Source organism: Pistacia vera, unplaced genomic scaffold (genome assembly GCF_008641045.1).
Source record: "Pistacia vera cultivar Batoury unplaced genomic scaffold, PisVer_v2 Contig27, whole genome shotgun sequence".
NCBI classification, from domain to species: domain Eukaryota; kingdom Viridiplantae; phylum Streptophyta; class Magnoliopsida; order Sapindales; family Anacardiaceae; genus Pistacia; species Pistacia vera.
The window spans coordinates 578,241-590,338 of NW_022196079.1; the positions used below are offsets into that span (position 1 = coordinate 578,241).

The 12,098-nt window shown below is 32.0% G+C and overlaps 1 protein-coding gene across 1 annotated transcript; it reads left to right on the forward strand.

Annotated features, from left to right (window-relative positions):
- The first annotated feature begins 6,298 nt into the window (after positions 1–6,298).
- On the forward strand, positions 6,299–9,937 carry LOC116133447 (ran guanine nucleotide release factor). Its single transcript, XM_031419154.1, has 7 exons — positions 6,299–6,426; positions 6,550–6,585; positions 6,707–6,844; positions 7,411–7,497; positions 8,508–8,555; positions 8,634–8,710; positions 9,365–9,937. Exons 1-7 carry the CDS (start codon positions 6,352–6,354, stop codon positions 9,513–9,515), a joined length of 612 nt encoding a protein of 203 aa, XP_031275014.1. The 5' UTR covers positions 6,299–6,351; the 3' UTR covers positions 9,516–9,937.
- Positions 9,938–12,098: the final 2,161 nt, after the last annotated feature.

The following is a 12,098-nucleotide window of genomic DNA, read 5'->3' on the forward strand; positions in this document are numbered from 1 at the left end:
CTTTTTGGTTTATTAGTTGCTATGTTTAGCTAAACAAATCTCAGGGAGGTTGTGGGAATGCTTCTATTTTTTTTCTATTATATTTAAAAAAAAAAATTAATATTTGAAAACTGTAAAAGGATGTTATGATCAGATTTTATTAATACTTGGATTTGGGTACCGTTTGAGATATGATTTGGAATGATATTATTCAGTTTGTTGTAACAAAATTCTATTTATACATTGATTTACACTTTCTAGATCAACGTGTATGTGACGTTGACATTTATGGTTTAAGATAAAAAAAAAATTAATTAGACTTTTTTATATTAATATTATGCTTCAAAATTTATTTGGATTGCTTTTTAATTTTAGTTTTCTGTTATATACTTTTTAATAAATAACATAGCTAATCAATTCAATATTTTTTAATATACACATTCAATATTTTTTAATATACACATTAGCGTATAAACTTCATAGAAATAATGAAATATAATTAATAAAAATACAAAAAAATAATAAAATAATAAAATCAAATCAAATAAAAGGAATAAATTATTTACTTTTCGTGTCACATTGGTTTATAGCATTTAAAACTAATGTTGATAAATATAGGAAAATTAAAATAGTTAAATCAAGATGTCATTATATATATATAAAACCATGAGACATAGGCCATATGATTGATTTTAAAGGAGCTAGAATTCTTTCATTTTGACACGTCTGCAGTTGATTGCCCAACACATGGCTGCATTTGATTGGTGATGATGTGGATTATTTACATTTGGCTAGATGTTATTGGTGATGATATGCAATAGATTGTTGAGTTGTATTTTATGGTATATTAGGCTTCATGTAATTGGTGTTTGATATTGTTTGTTAGTAATGATAGATATTAATAATCTTATTGATTGTTGTTTGTTTCACATTGACAATAAATATTGTCATTTACATTTACATAACCATATACACTCATTTTATTGATTGTTGTTTGTTTATAAATTTATGTGAATGTAAGGGGTCTTATACCTTGTATGTTATTCACAATACATTTATGTGAATTTAAGGGGTTTGTGAATATAAATGGTTTGATAAGTTTTTATTTTGTTACATTGTATGTGTTGTATGTTGCTCTTTAATATAAACGGTTGCAGATATTTATGAAAATGTGAAGAGTTGTATACTTTAATTGGATGTATATAGTAAATATACGTAATTATTTGTGTAATTTGGAATAACCAGCAAGAAGCTGAGCAAGAAACAAAGTTATAGTTATTCGGTATTGTAATTTTTATATGTTTATATGTCATGTTCTTGCCAGTTTATTGTTTATATTTTATCATATGTTCATGCCAGTTACTTTTCCTAAAATTTCATTTAGGTATATACAATTTGTGGAAGGAACAAAGTTGCTACTTATATATATATCTTGGTGAAGGTAAAGTTATTCGATATTGTAATTTTTATATGTTTATATGTGATGTTCTTGCTAGTTCCGGTTTATTTTTAATATTTTTTTCATTTATAATGATTTATATTATAAGTTATGGTTCGACAGGCGAATCATAATGAAACGTTAGTATGTTTGTGATTATGTCACAGGAACTCCACATGGAGAATCATGTAGAGCACCATGAGCGGCCGAAGTATAATGATTTATGTTATAAATTATGGTTCGACAGTCGAACCATAATGGACCATTAGTATGTTTACAGTGGTGTCGCATAGAATCTACAATGCCGAACTATAATGATTTATATTATAAGTTATGGTTCAGTAGCCAAGCTGTAATGAACCATTAGTATTTTTGTGATTATGTCACAGGTATTCCACATGGTGAATCATGCAGAGCACCACGGCAAACTATGCAGAGCACTTATTGATTATTCAACTATAGTTTATAATTTTCAACATACAATTCAATTGCTGAATTATGTTGGTTTATTATTGATATAACAACTACTTTTTCCTCGAATTTGATTTAGGTATATATGATTTTTGGAAGAAACAAAGCTGCTGCTTATATATCCACGTGAAGGTAATGACTATTTTTATTTGTTTATTTTCATTAAAAATCCAGGTGACCAAATTATAATTACATATCTAACAAGTTCAGGTTTATATCTTGAACCATAACGATGTTGTTGGACAAAATCTACAAGAGCGAACTATAATGATTAATATTATATTTATGCTTCGACAGTCGAAGTATAATGTATCATTAGTATGTTTGCGTTTATGTCACAGGAACTCGATACAGCAAAACATGCAGTTTTTTTTTTTTTATTATATTTGCATATATAATTATGCAATAAAACAAAGTAAAAATCTTAATAAAAAAAGTTAACAGAAATTTTCTATCTTAAATACAAATGATCAAATTACTATTCATATATTAACTATAAATTAGTTTTTTTTTTTTTTCCCTTCTATCAATCATCTTCAACTTCAATAAAGCAAATTAAAGAGAATATTTCTTCATGCAGTGACGTTAGGAAGTGGCATGAAGCTAGAAAATGTACATGAAACTAGTTATTAGATAATTAGGTTCTGTCATGATACATCTTTCACCATCACAAAACCCATTACTGCATGTTGATGCAATAATTCGTACCAACCAGAGATATCCAACCAGCCTTGGAGGGGACCAGACAAGATGTGCGTATGGTCACTAGTAACTAGTAAGGTCGCTAAAACAACGTAATAAAGTAAAGAATAAAAAAAAAATTTATAGTGGTTCGGCGGTATGAAAACCAAACCTGCATTCACTGTCATGTTATTATTGCAGGATGTTACAAGGTCAAATGAGATTACAAAGGAACGATCACGAGATCTAGGGGTAGGCAAGTCCGGGTACCTGCCCATAACCAAAGGAACCAGAACTGGGCGGTTCCTTTGATTTGGAACCAGAACCAGAACCAGAACCGTCGGTTTCGGTTCCTAAAACTTGGAAGGTTTCGGTTCTGGGTACCCTAGAAAATATCAATTACCCCATATTTTTTTTAAATCACAAATAAACTCTTATAAAATTACAATTACACCCCTAATAATTAAGTGCAAAACATTAAATAATATATTTGTTTATATTTACTTGATGTTTGATGCTTAACTATAAGTATTTAATTATTTGTTTTCACCGATAATAAACATTTAAAAGCTATTATTTAACATAAATGTGTTAATGTATATTAACTTCTTAATCAAGTAATAAGTGAAACTTAAATATTTATAAGAATATTTTGAAAAACTGATATTTTAATGAAAATTAATAAGACTTTTGATACTAAGATGAAAAAACCAAAATTTTCTTATATATTTATATGATAAAAAAATAAAAAAATAAAAAAACCCATATGCAAAATATCAAAAAAAACCCATATTCTTTAATATTCTATCAATTTAGTCCTGATTCCTGGTTTCGGTTTCGGTTCCTTTGATTTGGAACTGGAAACAGAACCGCACAGTATCGGTTCCTACATTTTGGAATCGGAACCTACCCTGTTACGGCTAGTTTCGCATAGGAATCGAAACCAACACTCGGGTACCCGTCGCTTCCGGTTCTACCCTAAAATTTTACCCACCCTTAACTAGATCAATGGAAGGCATTTGGCTCTTGCAACTTATTCTCTTTAAACTATCTCTAAAAAAATCAATGTATTTATCCTTAAACTTTACTAATACTCGAATCCTCTCTTGAAACGGAGGTTGTAGGCTCCTTTTATTCTTAGCTCTTCTGATAGTGGTTGAGAGTGAGTGTTACGAGGTTGCTTACATGCATTATCCTCCTAATTAGGATCTGAGTCAATAATTCTCATGTTTGTGATAAATCGGGCTATGCTAATGAAAATTTAACTCATACTTGACAGTAATCACCTTGTGAGAAACTAGATAGAAAAAATAGTTGAATCACTTAAAAAAAAGTTTTAAATAAATTTGTCGTAAACAATAATAAGGATTTAAAATTAAAAAAAATAAAACTATTTTTACTACTAGAACTTAATAAATAATTTTATTTTGTATCGAATATAGAAAGGCCCATCTTAAAATTTTTGGGAGAGTTTCATAAACTACCCCCAAGTTTTGCTTAATTACAAATCTATGATGGTTATATAGGAAATTGTCAAAACCAACCCCTGAACGGCTGAACCTTACTGCCGTCGAAAGAAACGGTTCAAGGGCCTGTTACTTTTTAGTCATTTAATGTTAGAAATTAATAAATATGGTTCCTTTTTAAATTAGATTAACTAAAGCCTCCTCAATTAACCATCCACTGTTCACCGTCACTTTCCTTATTGAAATAATAATAATAATAAATAAAAAGAATGAGTTATCCACTTTTTTTATCCAAATAATAATTTAATGACATTTTCTCACCATAAATTTTTAAAATACTATTTTATTATTTAAATTTATATTTTGTTTCTGATTTTGGTGTTGTTGTGAGCTCACGCTACTATAATTCTCTTCTCCAACCATCACTTACTAAAACCCCTCAAATCCTATTTTCGTTGATCATATCAATAATTGACAATCGTTCGATTAGGGTTTACAAAATCATCCATCTCAAGTCAAATTCTAATTAATCTCATCTACCAAAATCTAGGGTGCGTTTGGTTCCATATTATTATCCATATTCCCAATCCTATTCTCCAAATATTGTTTGGCACATTATTTGAGAAATATTATTGTATTTTTTTAATTATTTTTAGAGCCCTTAAATTTACTAATTTCATAAATACCCTCAGAAAAAAAGTTTAAAAAGTAACAAAAATACCTCTTAAACCCATACTTGCCAGATTCTGGCAACCACCGTCGGTGGTTGTTGGAATCTGTTACAACGGCCTACACCACTACTGGAAAAAGCTGGTAATTCACCGATTTGGCATTTTTCGGCTAGATCCACAGATTTGGCTGTCAGCGACAGCCAAAGATGGACTTTTGCAGCCGTCGACGGCCACATCTGGCTGTAGATCTGACATTTTCTAGGCAGATCCGTGATGGATCTGGCCGAAAAAGGCCATATAGACGTATTACGACACATATCCGATCGGTCTGTGTCGTAACATAATTTTTTGGCCAAATTTTGGCAGTGGTGGCTAGAATCTGACACTGCAGGTGATGTGGGTGTTTTTATTATTTTATAAAATTTTTATATATAGGAGTGTTTAATTAAATTAGCAAACCTATGAGATTTTTTAGAAATTTTTAAATTTTATCTCATAATATTCTCCTATTCAACTACCCAATATTATTTCTAAAATCCTATCCAAAATAATAAACCAAATACACCCAATCTTTCGCTATCAAAACACTCGTCTGTTTTCCCTTTTCAAAAAATACATCCATAATAAAACGATATTTTAAAAATTGGGAGAGAGAAAGCCTTCATTAGCCCATTATTTGGGTGTAAAAAAGTCGTTAACTCTAAAAGAACCAGCAAACCATCACATCTTAAATTTTAAAACCCAAGCCCCTGGTTCTTTAAATTAATTTGATTGAGTTGATGAAATTCAGTTGATTTTGTCCAGCAATTTCTCGAATCACCATCATCATCTTCCTCTCCGCCCCTTTCCCTTTCTACCCCAGCCTCTCCAGTCTCCATTACCGTCCATGTCATCGTCATCATTCTCTTCTTCATTCTCGTTGTTGTTTTTTTTTTTTTTTTTTTTTTGTCTTCTTTCTTTGTGGAAGATCGGGAAAGACTTCTCTTCATCACGAGACTGATCGGCTACGCCGTAGACATCCGAGAGACCTCCACAAAAGCGCAGAGACCTCCACAAGGCAGGCTAAAAGAGTAAGAGGAAAACAAGCAAAGAGTTATGCTTTAATTTCTTTGTTGATATTGAAATCAACTTACTTAAAAAGGGTAGCTATGATGCACTTTAGAGTTGAGCCCTCGTCACATTCTTTCTTGGATGGGTTTGAAGAGTGCCTCACGGCTCACTAATTTTTTTTTTCTTTTTTCTTTTTTCAATTCCCTTTTCCTTAATTTGTTTAACTTGATTGATAAGCTCAAATAGTCACGCTAGACAAATAGCTTACCTTATTTTTAAAGCTACTTCGCGTCAAAGTTACGCTCCTACCCCTCTTATAAGTACCACCACCCTGAAATCCGCGAAAATTTGAGAGACTTCCACAGCCAAGAACCGTACATACGAACCTTTGTTCATAAGGTACTCTCACTTTACAAGTTACATGATATGTTTGCTTCACTTAATTATTTTAATATTTTCCTTCCTTATTATCTAAGGAATTAATGTTCTTTGTTTTTTGTAAGTTCGTTCGACTGTAGTTGGATTATAAATTTATAATTTGAGTAACTGAACTTGCGATACCTTTGTTGTAGGAGTTTGTGCCTTTGTATGTAACATGTCTCAAGATTTTTTGTTGGAACGACCTCTGTTTGGCGGCGCAATTACTAGCACTTTCCCTCAGAGGCTCCAGGTTTGTTGCAGTTAAATCAAATCATTTTTTTTTTTTAATAAAATCATTCTTGTTTAAATATAACTTCTATTAAGTCTAGACTTAATTAAGGGTTTTGATTGACTTCTAAGTTAACAATTGTAGGATGTGAGCGATATTCGGCAAGTCCCTGATCATCAGGTTGGTTATATAGATTATTTGGTGACAACAAGATGGATGAGTCTCATTTTTCTTATTCAAATTGTTAGATGGTTGAGAATTGTTTTCAACATTGTTGAGTATAATTTTTGTGGATTTAAAGGAGGTATTTGTGGACCCGGCACGTGATGAAAGCTTGATGTTTGAGCTGTTAGATTTCAAGCATGCAGTTGCTGATAGTGAAAGTGCTAATTGGTTCCTTCAAGACCTTGCTACTGAGCAAGATGCTGAAGGATGTGCGGTAAATTTCTTGGTTTTATCTTTGTAATTGTTGAATTTATTGTTTTGCTCACTATTTTTACATCCAGAGACTAAATTCAAGCTTGTTACTTGTCTCTTCATTCATTCTTTTTTAATGTTTGGATGGAAAAATTTGTGATGAAGCAAGGGAGCCTCTGATGCGCCATTGATTAGAAGTGCACATGATCATTGAGTTTTCCTAATTGATTATTGATGATTGATATTGAATGAAACTATATTTTCTATTGGATTTTTTTTTTTTTTTTTTTTTTTTAATTTCAATGTAGTAGTGGATGCAGGTTTCAGGTGCCTTGTTATTTAGTCTATTTTTGTATGGTGCACCATGTTATTGCCTTCATATAATGTAGTTTTTTTGCCACAAATAAAACCAATTACTCTTCATTTTAGTATTTTTCTTTCTTCAAATTTGTGTTTATGCTATATGTGTGATTGTGAGAGAGAGAGAGAGGACTGGTTTGGACGCTTCTTTTTCTACCATTCGTCTTGGTCATTTAAATACCTACTTAAGTCAGTTGCAATTATGACATTCTTTTTTGTACACATCAGCTGTTGGAGCAGTCAGGAGTGATAGAGGCCCCTGGATTGCCCTTTGGAAACATCCCTGCTGTCTTTACAACAGCAGTTGGTCAAATGGTATGTTTTGTATCATGTAGCTAAAGTTCCATTAGCTTACTGGTTTTAGCTTTAAGCTGTCTGCCATGTTTATATATCATCCTCAAATGCTCTTTGAGAATAACTTTCACTATAAGCTTTGAAATTGATGTGACACTGTATTTTTGTTTGTGTTGATTAACTAATGCATAGTAGCTGTAGCACATTTCCCAAATACCGGTTGCTCACCATCTCTTTTGTAATCTCATACAGAAAGCATATGTTTAGAAAACATAACTTCTTGTATAGAATAGAAAGAGTTTATGATTCACCATCACTATTATGAGTACCCTAGCCTCTGCATCCAGTAAATAAAAAGGCACCCACGTTAATGTGTTGCTCAAAATTTTTGTAAGATTTCAACTTCTTTTGCCTGGTCAAAGTTCTGTTTGAAAATTGTTATAGACATAATGTTGGTTAGTCTTTGAATGAATTTAAACTGAGGTCCAACTGCTGAAGGGCTTACCATGAAAATGTTCCATTTTTACCATATATGTACCATAATTTGTTTGGCTTTTGGGGATTTCTATTGTATAGATTGTTTCCTAAATCTGACTACAAATTGACACTCATTAGAATTGTGCCGTATGAGTATTTGAGTAATATTTGACAGAGAAATTAGAATTGTTTTTTCCTTTTTGGGTAGTGTAGAGTTGGAAGCTTTGCATGGCTCTACTTTAAAATTAATTATATTATATCTGATACTTCTTTGATAGTTTTCTAGAATGCTATCGAATGAGGAAAATTTAACACTATTTATACTCTCTGCTTCTGTACACAATTTATTGTGGCAGTATCAAGTTGACACTCTGCTTGTTTAGTGAACAGTCTTCTAAGGAAAGAAAGTGCATTTTTATTGTTGTCTTCAATGTTTGTTTCATATCAATGATATTAATTGAAAAAAACTTTGTTGGGATTCTTTGTCCTAGATTCTTGTCATCTGACATTGCTCATATTATGTAACTTATATATTTGTCATCACCCTTGCGTAGGCCATTTCTAAAGGAAGGCAAGGAAGGGAAGCACAAAATATTTTGAGGGTAAGTTCATTTTGTGTTTCTTTATTGTCAGTCAGTTGTTGAAAAATACTAATTGAAGTTTATCACTAATATTTGCAGGTCTATTTGGCAAATTTACGTCTAAGGCTAGTTGGTACAGATGTACTAGTAATTGCTTATGAGCCCACCGTGATAAAGTAAGTAGCAAGAGCATACCAGTACAGGAATTTATCTTGTCCTTTATTTATATTTTTCTTCTTAATAAATAAATTTTAGGATACAGTTTTCTTACATAAAAGCTTCACACAAACTTTCTTGTATCTTGAAAGCACATTTCTTGTAGCTGTAAACTTGGTATATAGTTTGCATTGGGGGTCTGGAACTTTGAGAGTTACTGTAAAACATAAATTAATCAATCCTAGAGCATTGCAAATTTGGCTGGTCTTCCAAGAACTTAGGTATATGCTGCTCTATCGTGAGGATTTCTTTAATGCCAAAGTCCAGAAGAATTTAATATGTATTAATTCTCATAATGCAATTTTTTGCGTCCCTATGAACTGAAGAGAGTTCCAAGTCTATACCTTGTACTTTTAATCACCTTAAATGGAATGGGGTCTTGGGCTGATCTGTTCTAGTGTTGATTAAAGCTTTTGGGCTTGTTTAATATCTGTGGATTCTTAGTCTTTGGGTTTTTTGTATGGTTTTTGACACACTGGCTTAACTACAATTCACTCTTGTGTCTCTTGTAATATCACTGGTGGATTTATGATCTACTCATGTATCTCGTTTCCCTCCCCATGTTATAACGGTATTTCCCTAATGTTTCTGCTGTTATGTTATTGTGATTGCAGCCCTTTGAGTGAAAGTGCTAGCACAGTTGGTGCTGGTTTAGCTGTTCCTGCTGCACAATGTGGATTGATGCCAGTGTCTGAGGTCTTTAAACTTGCAGTTTCTAGCTTCAAAGTAAATGACTGGAGCCTTTTTGGTGATGCTGCTTCTTGAGATTTGATTAAGAGGCAGCTGTGAATTCACAAATACAAGTGACCTGGTTTCTTTTCCGAGTTCTTATTTTAAGAAATTGTCCAAGGTAGGCTTAATTCGTCACATTACTCACTTTACATGTATTCTGAATGTTGAGATTATATTGTATGGGAATCGAGAACTATTTGTAATTTGCATATCTAGACTGTTGAAAATTAGAAAGGTTGTTAACTAGTGAAGTATAGAGATTGTTCCTTGTATGAAGTTGAGAATGTAGGGAAGATATGGTTCAGAGAAAATCATTTCTTTGAATGAAAGATTTTTGAAATGCTACAGAAGGGAAAGGTAAATATCTTTGGAATCCAAGAAAGTTTTGGTTGCAGAAGACTTGTTTATCTTACTTTTGCCAGCTTTAACAAAAGAAGAAGGTGCTTTCTGTTGGAAATGTTTTGATGATAGAGGTACATAGGCCATTCAATTGTGTAAATAAATGGGCTGGACTGAGGCGATAGGATCTGAAATCTTTAAACCAATAAGGTGTATGTTAGCATGTTTGGAATAAGATAAAGGAGAACGTGGAGAGTTAAAACAAATGTGAAATATGTACATAAATCATTGAAAGCACTAAACATGTTTGTTAACTTTATAAGAAAATAGAATGACGGCTTAGTGGACAATCTTAAAAGTTATAACGAATTGTATAAAATGATTCAAAGGTGCTATGAGTTATCACATCAAAATCAAAATTTAATGAAATCGTGGTTTGTTTGTAAACAGAATGTGGGATCGTACTGGCAATTTATATAAAATTCTCTGCTTTTAAATACTACAGCTGGACTTGTCTACTTCTTTCATTTAAAAACTCTCTTCCTATGAATCATGCTCAATTGACGTGTGTGTTATGCCTAATTGAATTGAAAAATCATTCATTTATAAAAGTCTCTTCCAAAATAACTCAATTCTAAAATTTCAGCCTTCTTAAATAATATCATTAAATTGTTCAAGTGGTGATAGTAATTCGGCAGTTGATTTATTTGAGTGTAATTTCAACCTATGGAGGCAAAAGTAAGTAAAATAATTGACAAGTCAATCACGTGAGTGGCAACTGGGTGGGTCCGAATGGACAATTCACATCTTAATCTTAACAATATTGTGCCCCATACCCTTCTCTTACATTATATTTTTTTCTAAATTAATCTTATAAATATTTTGAAAAAGGGATTTTTATGATGTTTCTTTAAGACCATATACATTAAGGATATTAAATTATGATGAAATAAACAAACCAAAATTCAATACATTTTATATTTCAATCGCTTAACTTATGTATTTAGAGACTTAATAATATCTTAGTAGGTGGATAAATTAATTATTTAATAAGAGATGCTTATTGTTATTGATAGTTTGAAACTTTTGAAGGCGTTAACATGTGATGTAGGATTAACAGGTCCAGCCCAGCCCAATTAATTAAGGACGCAGTTGTAGAAAAGTCATGCACGATGTAACTCAACTTTTTTTTTTTTTTCCCCCCTACTATTAGAATGATGATGTCAGCCCTAGTTCATCATGTAAAGATATGAATGATGCCATCTTATGTATGCCACATGTCAAGATATAATTCTATTATAGGAAAGAAAAGTAATCGAAACCAACGGACATGATGAGTCTCTCACAAGGGCAAGGGAAAGAGAGATAGGAATTGAGAGTGACGTGGCAGTGTCAGGTTACCCACCAACTTTGGCAGAGGGACTGAATAAGGACAGATTGACAGGAAGAACAGTAAGTTTTTGGCATTGCCAAATTTATTGGAGGCATGTGGTGAAGATTGGTTAGCCTCAGAATCTGATCCGTCCAGCGCCGAACTAGATTTTATGTAAAGTCTGATTTCTGTGTGATTTAGATCGTCTCATAACTTAACCCAGTTTCTTTGTGAGTTCAGTATATATCACGATATCCATTAAAAATAAAAGATGCTATTCTTCTTATTTTTTGTTTCTTAGTGTGAAACTAGAAAGTTTAATTTACTATATATTATTGATCCACTTGTTGGGTCCATTATTAGATGTTAATTTGTCCCATTCAGGTCTGAATGTGAAAAGTAAAAAATAAAAAATAAAAGAGAGATAAATGGTCTGCCGACAGAGAAAGTGGTGAATTTTGGTGGTCATTTAAGAGAAGAAGATGGTCAACAGGTCATGGATAGTGACTCCTAAACAATTCTTTTATTGTGCCCAACAAATCTAACTCATCTCATCCCTTCATTTAACAGCAACTTAAAGATAAATATTAGCCCATGGAAGGCTATATCTATTAATTTGTTACGACGGTACAAAAATAAAACAAAGTGAATAGACAGTTTGATATTAATAATAATGACTACGAGGTAAGGTCACTAACAACACCAACAATTGAATGACCCACTTTCTAATATATTATTATTATCAGTCCCATGGATTACTTTTAGTGCTGGGTACGGATTTTTGAAGTGAGATGGATTTTCTGATTGGCTTCTCTCCGTCATTTTTCCATTGCCAACCTGTCGTTCATTGGGTTATCTTTTCTTTTACATCAATTTACTTATCTCTATAAACTCCAATCCTTTAC

What these genes read in the sequence shown, in the direction of transcription:
- LOC116133447 (XM_031419154.1), top strand. Translation starts at nt 6,352, where the DNA reads ATGTCTCAAGATTTTTTGTTGGAACGACCTCTGTTTGGCGGCGCAATT. An exon ending in CAACAGCAGTTGGTCAAATG is followed by an intron (nt 7,498 to 8,507) that starts GTATGTTTTGTA and finishes ACCCTTGCGTAG; the next exon opens with GCCATTTCTAAAGGAAGGCA. An exon ending in TATGAGCCCACCGTGATAAA is followed by an intron (nt 8,711 to 9,364) that starts GTAAGTAGCAAG and finishes TTGTGATTGCAG; the next exon opens with CCCTTTGAGTGAAAGTGCTA.